Raw genomic sequence first — 25,164 nt, forward strand, 5'->3', positions numbered from 1 at the left:
ACTTCGTTATATTTATTTTTTAGTTCAGTATTGCACTGAAGTTCAAGTAGTTGAAATCATTAAGGTCGCGGGCTGGATACGAACCCTTCACGGGCCGTATCCGGCCTGCCAGTTTGCGACCCCTGTTCTAAAACATAACGGAATAGTTTCGAACCTTATAGAAGAGAATGTCATCCCGCCTCTTTTTAAGTAGTTATAATTATGCACTAAATACCATAAATGTTCGAAGTGTAATAAGACCTTGTTTTTCTACAATATCATAGTTTAACAAGTGCGCGGAATAATCTCTTCCTTATTATAATTAGAGATTTAGTTTGTTTTTTAGATCGTTTACATATGAAGATGTAAACTTCGAAAACCTCGAAACATCGAAACCTTTTCGATGTTTTACGAAAAATTAAAGATTAAAAGCCATTTCTGATATCCACTAATCCATCCTCATTACAATATTAGATAAATAGTAATAACAAAACGTTTTTTTTTTTTTTCCCTTTAATTCAAAAAGGGGGAAGAAGAAGAAAGAACCTGCAAGACGAACATCAAAGCATACCACATATTTTCTGTAATCATGTCTGGCTGTGTCAAGTTTTACTTCCAGACTGCTGTGGGAAAGTTTTCGTTATAGGCTGCGACCTTGGCCCTGCTGGCCCGCCACGTTCTTTAACCTAGTTGACAGCCCTTTTGGCTGACACCTCCTGCGAAGTTTGGGTCAGCCACTTCGCAAGTATGACGCAAAACTATTAAAGTACACTCCCACTCCCATCCCTTTCATGGTAGATGCAATAAACGAACGGGTTGTAATATATATCTATGCGTACTATCGTTACCTCCAGGGAAAATATCCTCTTTTCTTTATGCTTTCGTAATATTATAGCTCGGGTAGACCAATCAATCACATATGGTTTGCTTTTTTTCTTTTCTTTTATGCTCTTTCACCAGGATATTTTAAAAACCGCCCTATAAGATCCTCCGGTCTAGGAGGGAAACTAACTGTATTACCAAGGTCTGGTCTATAAATTACGTAACGCTCTTAGAGGAGGAGGAGGAGGATTAGTTTTGTGACCAGTTTATAAAAACAGGGAGAGAATCTAAAAATATGTTACGTCATAGAAACATTTTTCTCTAATTTTTCACATTCGAAAAATATCGTTTGTTTTTTCTTAATACTGTCTATGAACGTATTAATGTATTTATTTATTTATTTGCTTTATTGTTCATTCAGTATTTTTATTTCGGCAACCTCGATTAGCTTAATATGTCATGAATTCGCAAAGAAGTTAGCTGGATAACATATAAAAATATGTATACCATATTTGCAATAAACTAAGCGAAATAAATGCATACGTATGAAAATGAGTAAAGATAAGGTATAAGGAATCGACCAAACAAATATGAAAAGAAATTGATAATTTGTAAGAATTATTACTTATAAGTTGATTGAAGACGTAGAATGGCATAAGATAAAGTTTATACCTCTGATAATAATGATGTACGCTGTAAGTTATAATACTTATAAAATCAGTATTCCATTTTTTAATTATGAAACTGTGTGATTCGCGCTTGTTTGCTAGATTTTTGAAATGGATTGATTATCTGTGACAGTTTTATAGTAAAGGGAAGCCCGAGTCTGAAATTCCAGAAAATAACATTATGTAATTTCTGGAGAGGTGTAGAACAACGTTACTAACCGGAATAACTATTTGAAAAAAAAAACAAAAAAAACTTTATAATGGAATATTTAATATATCCATAGCACTTACTCTCATTATAACTCACTGTCGGACATTAATAATAATATGGAATTTAAATGTAATACTATTCATTAGTATTTTAAATCATCCCTAAAGATTATGTTGTAATAGGGATACTATTATCCAGAATCTATTTCTTCCCAACTTTTTGCTATTTGAAATTATACGTACGTGATCATGATATAAAATTATATTACTACAAAGTAAAGTACAGCTATAAAAAGTTTAAAGCCGTATTTTACTATAAAAAGATACTGTAAAACTTACAATCTAAATACACGAGAAAATTGTTTTTAAGAGCGCCACATTGTACTTCTAAATGAAATAGTGTTACACGGGAACTATTAAAACTCCAAATACTTTTTCATCTGAAAGCTTCGTTCTGTCTAATCTCTTCCCATAAGAGGATAATGTATATTGATAATTGTTAATTATGATCAATTGCTTGGAATGTAAGTCTGCTAACTGTCCTAGCAATGACCTGACTCCTTGACGAGCCGAACCAAATTCTCTGATGTCTTGAATTACACATTTTGATAAACGAAGCGAAAGTTTTTAATTTTTTTTTTTTTTTTAAAAAGTTATTTTTGATTATAGTTATTTCCTGTTGGAATTATGACTGGTATATATTTCTCTCTAAATTGCGTATGTTATTTGGGCGATTTGATCGTTTTGTTTGAAAACTATAGTTTCCAGGAGCGAGGGAGGGGGGGGAACCTACCACTACCTCTTCAGATGAAAAGCCCTTATAAAGATTCTCTGCGTCATAGACAGAATTCGAATCTGTCTTTATGGAATTCACTGGTATCGGGCAATTAGAAAGTTACGTCCGAGATGGAAAATGTTAACTATCTGCAGTTTTTACGATTAGTTCTCCCAGTTGTGAAGGATTATTGACATGTATTGTCAAGATTGAAAACCGAAGTGTGTGAATACTAATAATAATGTTTACGCTTTCCAGCCAGGGCTGCTTCTAAGTTATTAGCTGACATATAATTTTTAGCAGTAGTCGTGAGATCACCGCTACTCTGCTTATTAGAAGCCCAGTATTTAGAAAAATACCATGTCTGGTCTCTAGAGAAGATTATCCACCACTTAACCCACCATGGTGCCAGTGTGAAAGAGGTTTCCAACTATCTTCTTCTCTTCCGTCTAAGACGGGTTGAGTCTTTTCTTGAGCAGTCTTAGACGGAAGAGAAGTTCCTTATATGTTCTGCATCCCGAGATGTTCTTTATTAATTTCAGCCAGGTAATTCTTGGTCTTCCGGGTCTTCTCTTTTCAGTTGGAAAAGTATTGATTAGGACGTTAGGAAGTCTGTATGCGTACAGTGTGTCCAAACCATCTCAGTTGTTGTTTTCTAATTTTTTCTATTATTGTCTTTTTATACAATAGTTCTTGTCTGACTGCGATGTTTGTTTTCTTTTCTATCCAACTTGTTCTATTTATTTTTCTTAAGCATTTCATTTCAAATGCCAGCAGTTTTTTCTCCTCTCTTTTCTTAACTGTCCACGCTTCTGCTCCATAGATGACTGTTGGTATAATTATTGCGTCATATAATTTGATTTTGGCTTGCTTAGATATCTTGTTTGTTTTCCAGATTTTCTGTAATTTTCCCATGGTGGTCCATCTATCGCTATTCTGTGTTTGATTGTTTTGAGTTCATCTATTGTTTCTGTTAGTTTTGATCCAAGGTATATGAAGTTGTCTACTTGTTCTATTTGTTCTCCCTTTAGGGTGGCTGAGATGGTAGTTCCGTTCCTCCCTATTTTCATCACTTTTGTCTTTTGTATATTTATTGTCATGTCATATGTTTTACCGGTTTCGTTTAGCTTGTTGATCAACTTTTGTAGTTCATTTGGGGTTCTTGCAAGAAGGACGAGATCATCTGCATATTTGATATTATTTATGTTTAAACCATTGACATTGATTCCAGGCTCATTGTCTATTGCCTTCTTTACAACTTCTAGATATATGTTGAATAGGCATGGGGATAATGGGCATCCTTGCATTACTCCTTTTTGGAACTCTATGGGTTCTGTTGTGAGTGTGTCCTTTTTAATGATTGCATTTGTCTTAGAGTAATATTTTATCAGAAACTGTATTATTATATATTTGTCTATTGCTTTTTCTAGTAGAATTTTAAGGATTTCTCTGTTGATGTTATCGAAAGCTTGTTTAAAGTCCACAAACCAACAATATAGTTCTTTATGGTCTTCCCAGCTGAGCTCTGCTAGTTGGTGCAATGTGAAAGTTTGGTCTATTGTTGAATAGTTCCTCGGAAACCAGCTTGTTCTATGCCTATCATTTCTTCATAGGTGTTTTTTAATCTATTTTGTATAATTCTTATGAATATTTTATAGGTGTGAGGGAGTAAATTGATTGGTTTATAATTTCTGCAGTCTCTTTTGTCTCCTTTCTTGTATATTGGGATGATCTTTCCAGTTCTCCAGTCATCTGGGATCTCTCCTGTTTGTAGTATTTTATTGAATAGGGTTGTTAAATATTCTATTGATATGCTGCCTCCATATGACCACAGTTCAGTAGGGATAGTATCAATACCTGGCGCTTTATTGTGTTTCGTCTGTTTTATTGCGTATCTAACTTCTTCTTGAAAATTTTTGGGTGATCATTATTTTCTTCTATTGTTGGCATTGTAGTTTTATTTCCTTGGTGGAAGATAGTCTTAAAATGGTTTGACCAGATTTTTCATATATCTTCAATATTCCCGGGTTCAGTCATCTTGTTGTTTATCATTGTTACTGCTTTTGCTGAGAATTCCTTTGTAATTTCTCTTACAGTATCATGGAAGACTTTTAGGTTGTTTTGTTGGTATGCTTCTTGGCATTTCTTAGCTTTTTCTTCTAACCATTTTTCTTTGGCTCTTTTGCATAGGTTATCAACTTTATTTTTTAGTGCTCTGTATTTTTCTCTATTCTCTTCATTGTTTTGTTGGTTTACAAGTATCTTGGCCTCTCTCTTCTCTTCTATGGTAGCTATGCGGAAGGAATTATCTCTAAAACACGTAGATATAACAAACTACAGTGTATTTCAACAACAACCTGAATGGCATAGCACAACTCATAGGCAAAGCAGGGAAAGTCTGCAGTTTTTGTATAGCGATCTGCAGGATTCAGGCTATTAAGATGCCCTTTAAAAAATGAATAAATATTAATATAACTTTCAGAACTGTAATGAAAAATATTTCATTTTCTTCTTTTGGTTTAAAAACTGCTATTCTGCCAATAGTGTAATACTAAACTAAGACTTAAGATGCATTGCTTCAGTTCACTTGTTCAACCGAATTATTTTACTTTATGTCAAACAGTGAATAGCTGATCTTATAGTTTGATTCACGTTGCCAACGGGAGCTATTTATAAAAATTTAAATCTATTTATAAATGTTGTATACATATTATAAACAAATGTTCTAATCATTGCTTAACATTTTTACTTCTTATCAGGACCTCGTTGAACGATAGTCTGAAATACGAAATGGTATCGTGTTCGTTGCTCGTCTTACTTCAGATTTTTTTTTTTTTCTCCCTTCCAAATTCAGCTTTGATAAAGGCCACCAAGGACATAAAAAAAAAATTGAGAGGGAAATCATGCTTCAGTATGAATTGCAGTATTCGGAAAATAAATAAGAAAATATTTTGTATTGGAAATAAGCCCCGTATATCTGTCACCGTTTTTTGACATTTCTGCTATTGAAACTACAACTTTTTTTTTTTTTTTTTTTTTTGTGAATACTACGACCAGGGGAGGCTCGTGCATAGGCACTGCGGAACTGCATCACCCCCAATTTTTCTCGATATATAAATGTATTTATTAATTTATTGATATTTGCTTGTAATATTTAATTTTATCATCAACAATCCTATACAATTCTCTTATTTTGTATAAAAAATAATAAAAATCCATCTTGTAGCATTTAGGAGGGAGAAGGACGCTAGCAGCAAGTGTCATATTGCTACGCGCGCAAGTATATGCATATCATAGTGAGATGCGAGCTATTAACGTAATGGGGCACTGTCCATCGCGCAGTTCCACTGTTATTTATATGCAGTTTGCGCCAGTAGTAGTGTTTAGTGCTTATCGTGTTTACTCCGGTTCTTTAAATATTTGATATTTAAATAATTAAATCCTTTAATTGTAATGTCCAAAAATTATAAATCTATTCCTTTAATTACAATTAAAGGAATGGATTTTATTTTTAAGTAATTTTGAATTATACTAAACTATAATTTTATCGATAATAAACCATATTTTTTCATGTTTAATTTTTTTTTTTCAATTTTTACCATAATTTTGACATTTTATCCAAACACGTATACACCGTACTTACAGTGTGTATGTATATTTCGAAAGTTGCAGCACCCGCACGATTTCAAGCCACGAGCCACCACTGACTACGACTATATTTTAATAGGCTCGTTTCAAAAGAAAATATGACAGAGATTAAAGCCGTTTGTCGTCAAAATTCATATAGAAAATCTCACTCCACTATAGAATTAATATAAAGGATGAAAGCGATGCACCTTTCCCCATGACACAACAGAACAGAACATCAAATAGCTTGGGTGTAATGACTTAGCACAAGTTGCATGAAATATTTTTTGTGATTACTATTTGCATATAAATCGGCAATACGCATTTGCTTTCAATATCAAGTTAGTTTTATTTATGAGAAGTCGTAAAAACCCATAGCACAACAGTGCTATGTACGGAAATAATTAGAGAGGGAAGAAATGGATCCAGATGAGTTTCTTGATGAATCTAGATGTTATTTATTGGAAAAAATAAAATCAATATGGAGAAAATTGTTCCAAGAACATAGACTGATGGAATAAAAGAAGATGAAAAGTTGCGCGACGAGTTTGGAACCGAATTGTGTACGAATATCGGCCAGCAGCTACTTTTGCTTAAGGGAGAGAGAGAGAGAGATGGAGGTGACCAGCTATATATATATATATTCTAGTTTAAAATTTTTACACGCTATTTATCATTTCTAAAGTTCTTTTCATAAAAAAAAAATTTAGATTTGTAGTTGAGAGGCTGTTTCTTCACATGGTGAGGTTTCTCTTTGAAAACAATGGATATAGAGCAAAATGCGTGACATGCACTCATGCCTCCCCAACCTCCTTTTGATATATATATATATATATATATATATATATATATACTTATACTTGGTTTGTTTATGGTGAATTATTTTTCTTCCGTAAAATTAATGAAACAACTTACATTTCCAGGCATTTATAAAATTTAGCTTTCGATTTTTCGCCGAATTCTTGTATTTATAAATGTTACCCAAATTATAAATAATGAATCGTTGGTCTTCTACTCTCCGCAGGAGATGCGTATAATTATATTCCTCTGAGAAAACGATGTTTATAAGTTGTTTACATTCGCTTATCTTTTCACTGATTACATGCTTTCTTTTGGTTCACTTTCAACCTCTTAACTCGTTTCAGATTACTATTGAGTATTTATTTGTTGGTTCGTGAGAGCAGCCCACCCACTTAGTGATGTGCTCCGAACGACTAAGGAGGATTATCACTAAGAGTAACTTGATCAAGTATGTGAATTTCGAGCTGTCATTCGAGATATAAGTTGTATAAATCGTTGCTTCCACAAGCCAGGTAATTCTGACATGCAATATCTCTAAACTGGATGAGAATTTTTTCCTTAGTTGCACAGTCAACAGACAAGTGATTTAGTTGGGCACAGTAATTAGCAATTTCTTACCACATTGTCAAAAAAACTCTTCCATTGTCATATGAGAATTGTTAAATTACCTTCAGTTGTAAAGCTCTCCTAATTGTTCCTTGCGTCCTAGATGGACTCAAATCCAAGGCTTTCCAACTAAGCCTTGGATTTGAATACAAGGGGCTTGCATCACTAAAACCTGCGTTAGAATCATTTGCAGGCCACGACGAAAGTTTTCAAACGATCCTATTCTAACCAGTCTCAAATAGAGATGGAAAAGTTTTTTTTCCTTCATGAAACTTGAGTTTTTTTCCAAGAAAATAAACAAATCGATACTAGGATATCAGCTTTCTTATGGATGAAGTTCAGATTCATTGAACCAACTCTTGTGGTCTAAAGGATGAATATATACACAAAGAGTTCACCCCCTCCCTCCCCTAATTCACTTCAGTTCTTCGCCGGTCTCCAGCGCTTTGGCTGATTCGCCAGGGGTCGACAACCCGCGGGCTGCATGCGGCCCAAAAGTGCATTTTTGACGGCCCATAAAAGGTTGACCATACTTACATGGCATGTGTCCCGTATGTTGAATTATTTAAATAATACATTTTATAATATGAATAATAAATTAAAAATAATTTTATTGATATCGCCGTGCAACTATGTGCGAGTCACCTTGTGACTCATCATGAGTGGGGATAACAAAGGCGACTTCATCCGACGACAACCGAGATTTTGGCGCACATTAAAGAACGCATTTTCGTTAGAAAATATCCAAAAATTTTATCGACACTTTCCAAAAAAGTAGGGAGACACATAATGCGATGCATAATATATATTACATTGTTTTTACGTGATAATAATTTTTCATAATAAAAATTGATAACTCAAATATTTTAAGAGCCTGTGTAGCTCAGTGGATGTGGCGTTTGCATACCACCACGCTAGGCCGCACGAAGGAAGTCTTGGTTTCGAGTCTAGTCGGCGACTAGAGGAAATTTTTCTAAGCCTTTTTTCGACCGGTTCCCGAGTTAGTCGATCTCTGGCACGGGCAAGCAGGTTTTTCCTCCCGGAAACTCGGGTTTTTCGTCCTGTAAACTCAAGAAAATCGACCGTAGAACCCACAGTATTTCAGACATTAAATATATTGTGTTAGGGTTAGAGACCACGAGATGGCGGCACATTTGAGCCGTCTCTCTTCACTGCGTACCGCTTAATTAGTGATAGCCTTGGGCCATCTGTCTCTGATGGGTACCAGTGGAGATTGAACTGCCCACTCAGTCTCCAAAAGTTAGATAGGGCTAAATGGCCTCGCCTACTCCCGTATATACGGGAATAAAAAAAGGCGTTAGCTGATTTTTTTTTTTTTTAAACTCAAATATTTTTTTCACGTACTATTTTCGCTTAATTAAACGCTTGCGGCCCGATTATTAAAAATAAAAGTTGAATGTGGCCCGCGAGTCTGAAAAGTTTGCCGACCCCTGGTCTAAACGATATGATCTATATATATACGATTAACAGTAGACATGTTTGATGAAAATCGCGGTGAGCGAAAAATAATGCGCAACTGTCGAACAAATATGAAGCAATTTCCGTATGTTATCTCTCAGTCTGTAACTATGATGTCCTTGGTTGGAAATATCGAATTTTGTCTAGGACGCGAAGTATATTTATAAGGGACTTTTCAACTGAAAGTGAGTTAACCGGCTTCGTATATAGATTTTTTTTTCTTTTTCTTTCGTAAACTTGGGCATTTTCAGACTACTAAACACGCAAATCGACCAGAAAATCATACGCAATTAAAACAACATAAATACATTGACTTATAGACAATTGCATCAGCCGTAATTCCATCAGTCCAAATCGTATGCTACTCCTTATCAGGAACATATTATCTAGCGCCTACGTTACCTTTTGCATACTTAGTCACAACATATGTGTATTTATTAAATGAGAATATAAATTATTAAGCACATATAACAAATTATTACTAGCTTCGAAATGTTTATTAGGAGACTAATAATAATGTAAATTTAATGAAATTTACATTATAACATTAATGAAATGAAAGACCCGATTGTCACGGAGAAATACCTCAACTACTGAATTTTAATAAAATCCAATGGCAGACAAGTGCCGCCATCTCGTGGTCCTAAATCCTGAAAGGTGTGTGTGTGTGTAGTCTGAAATAAAGTTCTGACCTCCCCTTTCAAATGGATAAATATCTTATATCCTATTTTATTGACGATACGACCAGTAAAAGACGATATTTACTTCATATACGCGTAGACCGAGTTCAGCAGTCTGACTCAGAACCGTCTTTACGTTTTTATAAAGTAAATCATTAAAAGTATAAGGTGCCAGTGCACCGAAATGTTGATAAGAGGGGAAAAATATTTAAATAATGCGTAAACAATGACATGCATGTTAGTATGTACACTACTACATGGTATGTGTGTGTGTTGTGTTTCTAGATTATTCAGGAAGTCTAATTTTCTTTTCAGACATAAAATTTTGTATATATCCTCCGTCGATGATTGCTGCTGCCAGTCTTGCTGCCGCTATTCAAGGCTTAATATGGTTTGAAAGGAAATGGAATTCTCAGGAAGAACTACTAATTCGTCTCCAACAGATTACAGGGATCGAAGTGGTAAGTTATTTTAACGGTCATAACTGTACTTCAATACTCCCCACCCATAACGAGTAGTCATAATTTAAAAAAAGAAAGAAAGCTTTGTTTAAACACCCTGTTGCAGGCAAGTAGAATAAAGTTCTCACCAAGATCCATCGTCTAGATATTCCTCGAGGTCGTTTTGGAAAGACATTGGTCTGTAGAAAGTACGTTAACTATTTTAGAAATCTTTCGTAGATGCAAAAACTTGTTCGTGACGATGAGAACAACTCTGGATCCGAATTCTCACGATACTATGCGAAACCTTGTTAAAACTATTCAGCGTTCAATATAATATACCAGAATGCACGTCAGTATAGAAGACTGCAGATTATATTGTACTCTCTCAATAATTACCGCTAAAGATGGCACATATGAAGTGTAGTGAGAAGGGTGTTAAATAAATATCACCGTTCATTAACGTACTCAAGTGCTAGATTTTCAGTGCAGAGAACAAAAATTCGATGAGTCACCGCTTGTGACGATGGTGAGGAAGTGGGGTTGTTTTATTAATTCTAGTCTCCCACACTCCTGTCTCTTCTTATAACAACAACGAGAACGCTGGCAGAACTCGTGCATTTAACTTATTGGATGAGTCATTAATCATTCTTCTACAGTATTCGCAAAAAAAAAAAAAACCCATTGACATGTGAGACATTTTTGAAAGTACCATATCGATGTCATTAGTTATCTCTATATACTATTACAATACTTTTAATATATATTTTGTCCTTCTCCTTATATATTTGACTCCGCCATTTTGTTCTAAAAATATTGTAACTTTCATTATTATCTCAAGCAGTGCGGACAGAAGATATGAATCTGGAAAAGCATCAAATAATACTAACATTTCCTATACTTGTTAAAATACGTATTAATTGGTTTCGTTTCTTATTAACCGGAAGTATTAAACACTTTTGAGGCTAAATTGGCATATATTGACATAGTATTTATGTATTTCCTTTTATAGATTCGAAAGGATTACAAATTTCATGCCCATTTTTAGAAGCAAACATCGGTACTTAAAAAAGCTTCACTACGCTGGCAGAACTCGTGCATTTAACTTATTGGATGAGTCATTAATCATTCTTCTACAGTATTCGCAAAAAAAAAAAAAAAACCCATTGACATGTGAGACATTTTTGAAAGTACCATATCGATGTCATTAGTTATCTCTATATACTATTACAATACTTTTAATATATATTTTGTCCTTCTCCTTATATATTTGACTCCGCCATTTTGTTCTAAAAATATTGTAACTTTCATTATTATCTCAAGCAGTGCGGACAGAAGATATGAATCTGGAAAAGCATCAAATAATACTAACATTTCCTATACTTGTTAAAATACGTATTAATTGGTTTCGTTTCTTATTAACCGGAAGTATTAAACACTTTTGAGGCTAAATTGGCATATATTGACATAGTATTTATGTATTTCCTTTTATAGATTCGAAAGGATTACAAATTTCATGCCCATTTTTAGAAGCAAACATCGGTACTTAAAAAAGCTTCACTACGTAAAACATCCAACTGATGTTTACACACTGATTATCATATTTTAAGAATGGTAGTATCCCACAGACATAATTAACTATTTTACCACTTAGACGATACTTATATAAGTGCAGTTACAGCTCATTATAATATTTCTATACTTATTTGATAGAATACGAATTTATTTTGTAGAAAAATTAGTGAACTTGAGCATTTAAATTAAACTGCATTTCATTTCGTAGTATAGTGCTTATTTTATGTAATTAAAGAGAAATTTTTACTTCAGATCGGAAATTAAATTCGGATAGAATCGATACTGCGTGAAACATTGAAACGGGACACTACATTTTGGTGCCCAGATTTCTCATTTATAAATATACAAATTATACGTAATTTTCCATGTTATTCAATAATTATTTTCATTTATCATTTCTGTAGCGCAGTCGGAAGGAGAACGCGATATGCGTCGTTTCGAATTTGTAAGATTTTTTTTTTTTTTTCGAGTAACATTAGTTAACTGGTGTCTGTGTTCAGGTTTTCCTTCACAGAAATCGTGAAGTTTTTACTCGCATAGCAGGTCAACCTGTTTGAGAATACATGCAAATTAACAGATAAAAAAAATTTAATGAGTGATGCTATGTGGTTTTGTAGGTTTCCTACTACGATGAGTCCTGGGACTCCATGGAATACCAAGGGTAATAACATTTTTATCAGAACAAGTCAATTCTTATATATTGGCCTAGAGATTAGCGCATTCGCTATCGCCAACGGGCCGCGGGTTTGAATCCCGCCGTGACATGAACGTTCGTTGGTTAGATGAATGTCTAACCAACTTGTTCAGTGTGAAACCACGGTCCTGCGTATTGGAGACCTGAAGTGACTTGAAAAGGTCCATGTTTGGTATCTACTTGAGGTTTACGGACGAGGTAAAAAAATAAAAAATCATAAAAAAAAGCTCATCCACAGTATTAATGTACAATGGTTTACAATTCTTTGTGGGTGGCATCACATAATTATGTTTAAACTTGAAGTATGCAATAGCATTTAGTACTTTCATAATTTAGTGCGTTGGTTTCCGGTCTAAATACGATCATGTCTTATACTCACATTCTTTAGGGTAGTAGGTAGTCCCAGATAAACCAATGTTACGTACACAGATTATCTAAGTTTTTGAAACACTGGCAGTGTGAAAGATAATGAAACCATATTGATAGTAAAGTTAAGAAAAACACTAGTATATGGCTGCTTCTTTCTAAGAATCCTGTGATACCGGTTATAAGGCATATGTATAGTTTCCTACTTTTTTTTTTGGAAACATCAGGAAACCAGAGAAAGTTGCATTTGTTTTACAAGCATTTCAGTGAACATTTGCAGTTTCATTTCGACATGGATTTGTCAAGCCAACCCAACATCTTAATAATTAGAATTACTTTTATAGAAGATAAGTGGGCATTCAGGATCATGCATACCAAAGAAATTCCAATTCTTATGAGGAGTTCTGATCATAACAATCATTGTAGTTGTGGGAAACTGCTCACCTAACGGGAATAATGGTGATTCCTATATACTAAGGTGTTTCTACATATGAATAACGGCTTAAGTATTTTAAATAATACAATTAGTGCTTCAATCTTAAGATTAACGGAGAAATTAAGAAACACCCGTATTATATTATATGTCGTAATTTTCTCGCTATTCGTAAGAACGTAGTTTCAGGGATAGGTCTGGTTTACCAATATAAATAGATAAACCAGATTCTTATTATATTTCGCTTAAGCAATACTTATTAATGATTCTAATTTCGAGAACTGGAGATGAGTAAGCTCATTTTACTTGATTCACTGTCGCCTCGCTTTTCTTGGCTGAAAGAGAACGGTCAGGCAGGATGCACTATGCGTTTTTTGTGTGTCTGGTGGGCCGACCTTTAGAGAAATCTAATCCTCCTTCAACTTCTTGCTGAGAAAGCCTTGGAGGTAAATGGTTCCGACCTCTACATCTCGTCACTACCTCGGCCTGTTAGTTATCCTCCTTGCATCCCGTGGGTCACACGTTTTTGTCGTCTTCGCCACCGTTCAAGTCAAGGTCACTGAGGGAGGGTGCGGACTGGTTCTTCGTGCTCTTTGAGAGACACGGTAATGAAGTGCTGTAGTCTGTTGCTTCTTCTAATCGCACATTCCATCGGCGCATGGCGCCTTTCACAAAGCACTCATAAACGGCTAACTCCACCCAGCTGAGGCGGTCAAAAAATCGTAAGTTCTTGTAGATATGCTTGTAACATCGATCCAGACCTGTTTGTTATTACCAGACGTATAAAACGACGTTTTTACTTTGCTGCAGATCATTTTGATCCGTTTTTTTCAGGTTACTTCAGAAATATGAACACCATGTTCGCGCTTATATCAATAGAAATCGGAACCGTTTCAATTGCAAGTTCTCGGACTAAGCGAGCGTGCGTATTGTCGTCGCTATATTGAGCTGGATCGAATTGTCCAAGCAGCTAGTACAATAGGCGAGCGTTCGGCGTCCTGTTTGTTTGCTGACCGATTTTTTTTTTCTTTTTTGTGACAAACGTGTTGCTCTCATATTTATACCAATGACTGCTCCAAAGAAATATCAAGAGAAAGCATAAAAAGTATAGCTCCATATTATTAACAATACATTATTATATTGTCCATTTCTCAATCAGCCAAAAACATAATGAGAAATTTCTTTATTTTTTGATATCACACCAGAGTTTTTCAACCTTGTAGCACATTAATATTCTGGATGGGCAGAAAGAAGAAACTTGCTAATAATGAACTTGAAAGATTAGACATAAGGAGCAAGGAGGAAGAACAATTTGTTGTGCGAGTCTGGAGATGAACTGGGGAAAAGTTATCAATTAGCTAATGTATGTGCACTGATAGTTGAGAGGTGATCAGAACTGATGCCAGTCCAGATGAACACGACCATCATCATCAAATTCCTGACATTTACCCTCAAGAAGTGTACAGGATATGATAGTACTACATGAAAAATTTACATCACTACTAACTTCCTACCTACAATTTTCCTCCAAATCAGTCTGTTAGCTGTCAAGGCTTCAAACATTGTCAGATCTTATATTTCTATATTCTAAGGCACTTTTTTACTGTATCAATCCATCTATATCTTGGTCTTCCTCTGGGTCTTTTTCCTGCCAACCTGGAGAGAACACTTGTTTTGCTAATCTTTCCTCTCCCATTCTGTTTAAGTGACCATACCACCTAAGATTAGCTCTGCTAACTCATTCCTGGATGCTGACGATGTCAAGTTCTTTCCCAACATCCTTGTTTTTAATATGATATTGCCATTGATGCCATCTGTTCACGCCTCTAATCTTTCTCAGGACTCTCATATCTGCGGTCTCTAGTCTTTGGTCAAGTGTTTTACTTCTGACCCAGCTCTCAGATCCATAAGTTAAAATTGGTTCGAACACTGTCTTGTATACAGCTAATTTAGTGTTTTGACTAATTTCTCTCTTATTCTATATAAATTTATTCAGTTGACTTCCTGCCATACCAGCTTTGTTAATTCTGTTGTCTATTTCCATATTTTAATTTACCATCTTCACTAAAAATCATGTCTAAGTAGCTGAAATGGTTTATTTGTTCTATAGGTTCTCCATTCACAATGCAGTTGATATTTTCAAAGCTTCTGCATATTTTCATTGTCTTTGTCTTGTTACATTACACTTAATGCAAACAACATACGTCTCATAAACAGCTTATAACACTGTAGGAATGCCATGTGTTTCCTGTTACATTCAAACTTATTCAAATTTAAAGTTCTTTTGTGATCCTGGATAGGGGAGGGTATATGATTAGGAAGGAAACTACAATTATAAGGTTTCTTTCATTGGCTGCACTAATTTGCAGACCTCTCTCTCTCTCTCATTAACCTGTCGACTAATCTTAGGGTGAAGAATTTCCTCTAGGTTAAACTCTTAGAAGAAATGTGGAGAATTAGTTTGTATTAAGCAATGTTGCAAAATACATATTAATAAGTCTTCATTTACTATCAAAGCATTGGGGATTATAGGTGATGCACAAGTGGTGCTAGTATACAAACATCAAGAGAAACTATAAATGGTTACACTTGAAAACTGATATCTATATACAGCTAGTCAGTTCAAATCCTCCTTGAAGGGACACATCAAAATTCTGCTATTAAAAACTGTCCCCCAATTTGCATCATCTACAAACAACTGTATCTTCAACGATTACATCAACATGGAAAATAATCAGTAGTTATTCCAGTGGAGAACCATGATGAACTCTATCACCCATCTTTGAAGAAATGATATCAGCAAATGCAACTTCTGATATCAATCTACTATTTCCATATTCATATGACCTGTCTAGTATGTGGTATTTATCAAATGTTTACAAAATCAGATTAGTAAAATCATTAAATGAAATATCAAATAAAATGACAATATGAAAGTACAAATAAAAATAATGGCTTTCAAAGGAGAAACCAAGAAAGAAATAAAATATGAAAACAAGCAAACACTTTCAAGTACCTAGGATGTGATTTATCATGTGAAAATGAAAAGGATATACGCATTAAAATATCAAATTTTGTTAACATCAATGGCATAATTAATAATATATTTCATTTAAGCCACCCCCTAGTTTTAGTTCAGAAGCAAAACATGGACAATAAAAAAAAGATGAAAAATAAAATCAAACAGCAGAAATGAATTTCTCAGAAAACAGCTGGATACGTATCCTGTGCCACCAAAAAACAAATGAAATTTTATAGCATCTTAATACAGCATGGCAAAAAAAAAATAAAATACTGAATGGCAAAAGCCAGTCTTAGTAGTTTTTTTAATGCCATACTGCATACTGTATAAAACTAGTATTTTATTATGTGATGTCTCTTAATGGATGCCATGTGCTCACTTCCATACCTCACATAATTTTTGAGAGTGAAGTCTGCTAGAAAAACTGGTGGTCACAGCTACTCTTTCCACAGAGAATTAGCAGGACAAATACCCATGCCCACAGCAGGATCTGAACCTATAGCTTAAGTTGGATAGCAAGGTTTTACCATCCACACACAAGGTATGCTATCCAACCAGGCTGGCAACAGAAATGGTCAGAATATCTAAATCAGATAGACAGTAAATAGATTAAAATTACTGTATAAATATAAATTAAATGGGAAATGAAGAATTGGAAGACTGAGAAAGCAGGTGGATGAGACCAGAGCCAGCTGTTTGGCCTAAAACCCATGACAAGAAGAAAAAGAAACAACTTTTGCAAAGAAAAAAATGACATTGCATTTGTTATCCTATTATAAAAGGTTAAGGCTGTGACATAGCCATAACCAACCACCTCTCCAACACCATTGTAAACTGCAACACAGCGGTTGATAATTCAGGCATCATCTTTGGACTCTTCTTTATATCAGTGGTAAATACTGCATGTGTTTGCAGTTGTTTCTAATAAAAAATAATAATGAAATTTTTTTTTAATCAGTCTCACACACACAACAGGCTGCAAAACCTACAATATACTGAACAAGTGATCAAAAAGGAATTTTGATATTCTTGACTGGTAAAGAAGAATGCAAATAATGCACGAGCAACAGTAGTCTGTCACAAATACTGAGATGGTGGAGGTACCAGTTTAAGAATATTCTTGTTTGTAATGCTTGTTGAAAAAAACTTTGCAAACATTAATTTTAAAAATTTTATGGAATTTACAACCGTGTTAAAAAACTTTTATTATCCTGACGTTTCGATCTTCACATCAAGATCATCTTCTGGAGCGTACATAAGTATACAGAACAAGCTGAGTTACAGCAAACATTGTTTGCAATGCTTGAAGTTTTTTCACTTGGTTATACTATAAATTAAAGATGCTAAGAAATTATATTCTTGGTTTCATCCTTTATTATCCATGTGTGTAAGCAAAGTTTGTGCATGTGAATTGATGTGAAGTCATTAGCTTCTATATACAAGTAGCCCAGTCATGAAGTTACTTCATGCACAAACTGTTTGTTTACCCTTGGACAAAGATGAAACCAATTTATCAACTGCTTGCTGCTCTTTACACCTTGAGGTGCATGAGGCCACAAGTTTAGCACACCATCCTCTTTAGTCCAGTGCTGCTTCTCTTGCTCTCCCCCAGCTCGATCACCCTAATTTGTTTCGTTCTTTGACAGTTGTTGGCTCATCTCAAGTCCTGTAAGTAGTGATCTGTTGGGGGACCACAGGTCATATCACTCTGCCCCAACAGATTTCTTGCTTCACTCATTGTTTCTGTAATTAGCACTTTTTTTTATGAGGATGTGTGACTAGCCCATCGCTCAACCTTCCTCTTTTACCTGGGCATAGGGACGAGCCTAAGCTCGTCCTTATGCCCAGGTAAAAAACCTATGGCAGAGTTAATTTGCCAGCTAGAATTCATTAAATATTTTGCTGTTTTTATTAGATTCACACAAAATCTTCAAAAATCCATTGCCACTACTTTCTTTATATTTCTACAACTGATCACCAGTCTTCTGATATCATTAATAACACTTTTCTCTTATTTATATATGTGTAATGATTTATGATCTTTAACATGTGCTTTTTTTTTTGAATACAGGATCTTAATTATAAAATTTTATTTACAGGATTGCTTGAGAGAGTGTTTAGGACACATTGAATCAATGATTTCTTCTCATTTAAGTCATACACAGTGCCCTATGATGACCTCTAACCTTTCACAAAACTGCAGTAAGAATAACCTGATAGATCGTAGTGAGCCACAAAATTTTCAGCCAGAAACTCCAACAGATGTTCAAGATGTTCATTTTTGATCATATTGGAAATTTCCATTGCAGTTAAACTTCCTGCATTCATATATGAAGAACTTCAAATCATTAGAGTTTCAGTGCAAACCTAGTCATGTATTCTGTAGGTAAAATATTGGTATGTACAGAGTGGAATTGGTAGTAGTCATTGTGATGCTTTTTTTTTTCTTTCCCCCAAATGTTTTTTATATCTGTTGTTTTAGAATGTGCCACATTCCACAGCTTGCAACCAGTGGTTTTACTGAACATATACAACACAAATATTTTATGTGATTTGTATTTTACATTTTGTACAGTTCTGTGGTTAAACAACAAAACTAAATATACCCTCTTGGTATAGTACAACAAAAAGGCCTCATCTTTATCATATAAGGAATGCATGTTTGTGTGTGTATGTGTACAGTTAACTTAGGTCTGTTAATTATGCTGCATTATTTTGTAGCACACCTTCCTAATAGATGAAGTATCAATGGACGGGTAATTTTGCCTGTACAAGTTTTGTTTTGGGGAAGTTTAAGGATCAGTATTTACTATTTAGTTTTAATGTTATTTTTATTAAAAAATAAACAGTTGCAAGCATAATCAAATTAAACACACATATTGTAGAACCAAACTTTCTCTCCTGCCCTCATTTTGGTGGGATGTCTTGCCAGAAACTGAAGCATGTCATGGATATTAATTCCCATGTAAAGTGCTAATGATTATTCCTAATAACATGAACTCCTGAATTCCTATACATGGGATTTAGTATCCAACTTCAGCTATGTTTACTTACTGAAAGGTTGATTTACAGATCGTTTAATTCTTATATCTAGTTTCAAGAAAAATAAGCTACACCAAGGATCATTATAAAGGATAGAATGAAGGGTGAAAAGAGCTAGCAGCCATCGTTGTTTGTTACAAAACAGCAAACAGTGACCTAGTTATCATATTTTTATGACAATCAGTTAACAGAAACAGTCTGTTATAGCAGATAGTTTGCTATGGTGAATTTCTTTGGGGCTCTGGAGCTTTGCAGTAGTTATAATGTGTGCAAGTTTTGTTATATAATATAAATTATATAAAATTAATTATATAATAATATAAAATATAAAAATATAATGGTGTTTGCTATAATGAGAATCAACAGTGCATTACATGCTGTTCAATCTGCATAAAAATGTGTAATTCATGCCAAAAAATAACTATTACATTCAATAATATCAAATGATTATAAAATAAGTAAAATGAGACAAACCAATGAAGAGCTTTTTATATTCAGTAAATAAGATTTCCATTTAAAATATCACACAATATTCAGTTACTATATGTAGTCAGGACTATGTTTTTATACAAACTTACCACATTTTAGATTTACAATCTCTTGACATAGTCATTCATGTAGAAGACATGTGCTAGGACATGGGCCAAGAGCTCTTTTGAAGTGTTTTTGTCCTGCTAACTTCAAGCGGGTTAGCAGAAAGACCAGAAAACTCTTGAACCACATTTCCTGCCTTTTTTTTTTTTTTTTTAAATACAATTAATTATTACTATATAAAGTATAAAAAGATATATATTTTAATTTCTGCATTTTCAAAATGAATTACAACCTCAATAACATACTGTTATGCAGTTTTTGTAAATGAAATGCAGGTTTTCATAGAAAAAAACAAACACCTGTTCACTATTTAGCAGTCATTACACCATCAGGAAAATATTTTAATAACTGGCAATTTATAGTCATACCAAAAGAAAACAAAAAAAAATTAATGCTGCCAAAATTGCAGAATTTTTCTTCAAAATATCTTAACTGCCAAAGTTGTATGATAAACAACCAAGCATGAATGTGTTAAATAGACCTAATGTCACAAGTAAAATACCTAAAGAGCCTTAAATTAATGCAACCTACTCAAAAACAAATTAGACTAATACTAAATTTTTTAATTATCAGGGATCTGCAATTATTTTTAAAACAGATATGTTCCAAGACAATATATATTATGTAATAATTGTATTATTTTTAAGGAATTCCAGTATGTGTTAGGCTATTAACAAATGAATTATTCTATATTTAATAAATTATTTCATCGATGAAAAGCACACATTTACATTAGATAGCACTATCATTTATGACCGGCTACTACAGGTCCTGTTAATGAAGCCTATGAAATCTTAGTCTTCCCCCCCCATCCCTTTTTACTGATAGAGATATCAAATGGATTGTTTGCTGTAGAAACTCACTGGCAGAATATCCAAGTAATACCTTTCTTTCCTTGTGACTGAACGGTGTATAATCAACAGATTTGTGGAATCAACTTCTATTTTAAGTAAAATAAATTTAGTTAGGTCAGGTTGGTTGGAATTATGGCCAAGCAACTAAGGCTATAAATTCTATTATGTCTTCTCTGGTCAGTTTTTCTGTTATGTAGAGAGAAAAAAATCTTAGTTTTTTTCAATAGGAAAAAAATCTATTACCTGTATAATCCTAACTCAACCTTCATTTGAAAATCCCAACATAAAAAGGTTCCTCACATCTCAAATGAGATTCATATCCATTTCTTTCCAACTGAAAGGCAAATGTTGTGACATCTTCACAAATGCAATATGGAGGTGCCTAATTCTATAGGAATTAAAGTTATTTTACTCAAAACAATCAATTTTACAATCTGTTTTTAATGAATATTCAAGTGCATTAGTCACGGTGACAGTTTATTATTACTACTGCTGAAGCTATATATAAAATCAAACAAAATCACCCACTCTCTGCAAATTTCATTATTTTAACTATCAACTCTTCATTAGTGTTTAAAAAATATCATTTAAAAAAAAAATATAGTTAAGTAATTTATAATACCCAGTAACTATTTAGTTTGTATAAAATTTATCACTATTTTCTGCCAAATGATAAATGTGAAGTGCCTTACTGTGTATAAACATAACAAATGCATAATTTAATCAATTATTTGTGCCTTAAGTAAAATAGTAGGGTAAATGAGCTAGTGCTCATTTACCCTACTACAAACCATTCATCTTAGCCAAGCAGAGATGAATGGTTTGTAATGAATGCTATCCAAATGTCATTGTATTTACAAAACATACTTTCAGAGTGTAGTATTTATTTTTGCTGCATTACTTGTATGACTAATAACAATACGTGTTACTAGACTGCAAATGCATATAACAATACGTGTTACTAGACTGCAAATGCATATTTTTAGTGGGTTAGGTTTATTACAATAAGTATAGTATTACATTACAAGAATCTAACACCAATCAGAAACCATGCTGCAGATTCATTCTCTTGATTTGTTTATTGATTGGTTATTAAGTGTCACTAATATTTCACTAATAATAGTGTGTGGAAAAAATTAACTAGCGATATTCATTCATTTCTATATAAAAATTTATAATGTAGGATTTAGAGATTTTATTTGGAAAGAAAAGGCAGAATTCGCTACTTTATTGAATAAAAATCAAGATTAGCTCGTATTTTACAGTAACATTATTTCTTTGGTTAATTTACCTCATCATTTTAAACTTCAAAAAAATATATATATAATAATAATAAAAATTAACTGACCCTAAAAAACTACTTCTAACAAGAATAATTTAGAACCTGAAAATAAGTTTATCTTCAATATAAGTGAGGCTTTTTGTAGGATTCATTACTGCAGTTTAACAGCATCCTGTTATAGTGCTGGTTTTGTGCACTGTATGTGCTATATCTTGAAAACCGCCTCATTTCAGAGTTTGAAGCATCTAGGTAAACCATCTTCAAAAAGATGGTTTATAGCACAAATTTTAGAAACGTGTTTCCCATTAAAAGAAACAATATAAAATTATTTATATTTTCTGTCTTACATATAAATTTTTGTTTATATATTTTAGTTTCACAAATACCTAACGTGGTAACTGTAAGGTAAAGGGATAAATAATGTAAACATAAACAATATAAACCATAAGATGCACTTAGCAATATTTTTTACATACTAATTCTACATAGATGTGGAATATGAATCTCATATCTCTTATAATTCTTTATTATTTTGCTTTTACATCAATTCAAAATATCCTTCCTAGATTTTTGATATTTTAAAAAGGGTTATTTCTTTTCACAAGTTATAGAAGGATGCATGAAGAAAACAAAAAATTCTTGCTCCAATAATTTTTTTTTTACATCCAAAACTTGGTAATTTTTTGTTATCAACATTTCCCACTACAACTTATGGGTATAGCCTATTTTAGCAAAATGAATATTTATGCACTTTAGTTATTGCCATATCATCATTTTAACTGCTATTTTTTAAATTTTATTATTAATTTTTTTTGTGTAACCACTTTAGTTTTTGAATGATTAGAAACTATTATCAAATATACCTCATGTGGCAATCTTTTGTATTGTTACAGCTGCATACCTCACAAAAAATAACTGCTCAGGTAAAGGATATTAAATCCTTGGGGTTATTGAATTATATCTGGTATTTCTTATTATTAATGATCTTTTTTAATTTTGTAATTCAAGTTATGTGCATTGAAAATGATGGTTTACTTCTTGTTAGTATACCCATAACACTTAAAAATAAATGAATAAATAGCGGTCATAAAAGCTAATGTAAGACATAATGGTAGGGATTTTAAATTGGCTCTATTAGTTTTCTTTTTATGACATTTCTTCAGAAACAATATTGAAATACTGTTAAAAAAAAACAGCTAACGCCTTTTTATTCCTGTATATAGGGAGTAGGCGAGGTCGTTTAGCCCTACACTGTTTACTGAAAATTTAATAGGAAACAAAAAGCTATAAATATCATTGACAAAGTGAATCGTATTTGACAAGATTTTAACTGCTTTCTATATGATGAGGAAATGTTCCAATAAAGTTACTGTCATGATGGTGAATGAGGGATTAAAAGTAAAAAAACTAATTGCAAGAATTTATTAACTTAAAGTACAGCTGAGAATAAATTTAAATGACTGTGTGAAGTATTTTAAAGAGAGCTATACTGTTAGTGTTGAGAAAGAAAAGAAAAATCAGGAAAAGGTTGTTATTTTTACTTTATAATATTCTTTATTTTTTATATCAAAAATATTCCTTATTGAATATTTTCCTCCCTGAAATAAAAGTTCCCATGATGAGTCCTTGGAGGTGTCACGCAATAATAAAGTTAGTCGTGATTAACTAGCCAAGCTTACATTAATGTGACATTTTATCTATTAGCATAATTCACAATCTTAAATATACATGAGCCTAAATAATTCCATGCAAAGTTATTTTAGATAGACCACTCATATCATCCAGTCAAAAGAAAATAAAAAAAAATACTGACCATATATCAAAAATAATTTTGCATGCATAAAGTACTGTGGGATTTTTTCAATTACCAGAGAATTAATAAACAGCAGAAGAATAATGGCCATGCTGCTTTTCTCCCTGGTGTAAAAATATCAACCAACAAATAACCGTAAAAATAAAAAAAATACAGCCATGATTTTTTCTGTTTTCTGTAGCATTATCTAGATTAAGTATTGATAATGTGGTGACAGAGATGACTATGATTTTGCAATAAATACAGTCCAATTTAAATGGATAACCAAATCTGTTACATCACTATGAGCAAAATGTCAGTTGTTCCTGTTGGCATCTCTTAAAACGTCTGTCATTTTGTTAATTTTATTATAATCTTGACCATTATTTAACATCTTTTTGTTTATTACTTTTACATTTTGTGTTATTTAATTATTTGTGCACTGTTTCACAAACAGCTATTTTTATTAGCTACTGTCAAGTTTGTGTTTGTATTATGGTTTAAAAATGGACGTTTGAGTATATTACTTTTAACCTGCTCTGCTGAAAGGAAATGAATGTTTGTAGTCCATTTATAAAAATGTGTAAATCATCCTATGTATATTGTGTTGCATTTTTTAGCATATTTTTGTGCAATCACTAGAATCAATAACTTACCAATGCATATTACTGTCTCGTCATTTGGTACTTATGAGACCATCTAAGTCATTTGTTAAACTCTTTAAATCGTGCATCTGTAAGCTACTCTAAATGTGTTTATATTTCAATTTACCTTGTTACTGTGCCTCACTAGTGTTCATTACTTTGTTGCAGTTTGTTATACAGGGTTAAGACACCCATTCGAATATTACTCAACATGTTACATATATTTTTAATAAATAAAAAAAGAAGCAGTTAACTGTATCACTTTATATAAAAACTGGACAGTGATTCCTATAATTAAAAACTCTGCTGGCATTCTTTGTAGCAATTTGAAAAAAATAGAAAAATAAAAAATAAAGTTGTTTTACTAGGAGTGATTAATGCATTTATTATTAACTAACACTATTTCTACCTGCTATTCACTACTACTGTGGAAACTTCTCGAAGTTCCCCCCCCCCTTCTGACCTTCAAGTGTGAGACCACTTCTGGCTTTATAATTATGTATATTATTCAAATATGATATCAAAAACTAAAATCAGATCTGCAGTCTTCATCTAACAATGAGAGGAACTGAAGAAAATTTTTAAAATTTTCTCATAAAAAATTCTTGTAAACATAAAAATGTTGATTGCACTACTTGCCACAGAGCATACTGTTAGTGAACACCATTATTAGACCTCCATGGAGCTAAATTCATGAGAAATCTACTCTAGCTCATACCACACACTTATCACACTTTTAATTTAATGAGCATCACTGCATTCTTCTGCCACTTAAGTGT

The 25,164-nt window shown here is 33.1% G+C and overlaps 1 protein-coding gene across 1 annotated transcript in view; it reads left to right on the forward strand.

The window, feature by feature from the left end:
• LOC150093691 (G1/S-specific cyclin-D2-like) overlaps positions 1-24,756 on the forward strand; it is a 49,263-nt gene extending 24,507 nt beyond the window's left edge. Inside the window, exons 4-5 of the mRNA XM_090412960.1 lie at positions 9,963-10,108; positions 18,277-24,756. Coding sequence (XP_090269086.1) covers positions 9,963-10,108; positions 18,277-18,462 — 332 coding nt within the window. The 3' untranslated portion in view covers positions 18,463-24,756. The remainder of the gene's footprint in view (positions 1-9,962; positions 10,109-18,276) is intronic.
• Positions 24,757-25,164: the final 408 nt, after the last annotated feature.

Source organism: Typopeltis vanoorti, chromosome 23, assembly GCF_054136105.1.
Source record: "Typopeltis vanoorti isolate ZY-2024b chromosome 23, IOZ_Tvanoo_1.0, whole genome shotgun sequence".
Classification (NCBI taxonomy): Eukaryota; Metazoa; Arthropoda; class Arachnida; order Uropygi; family Thelyphonidae; genus Typopeltis; species Typopeltis vanoorti.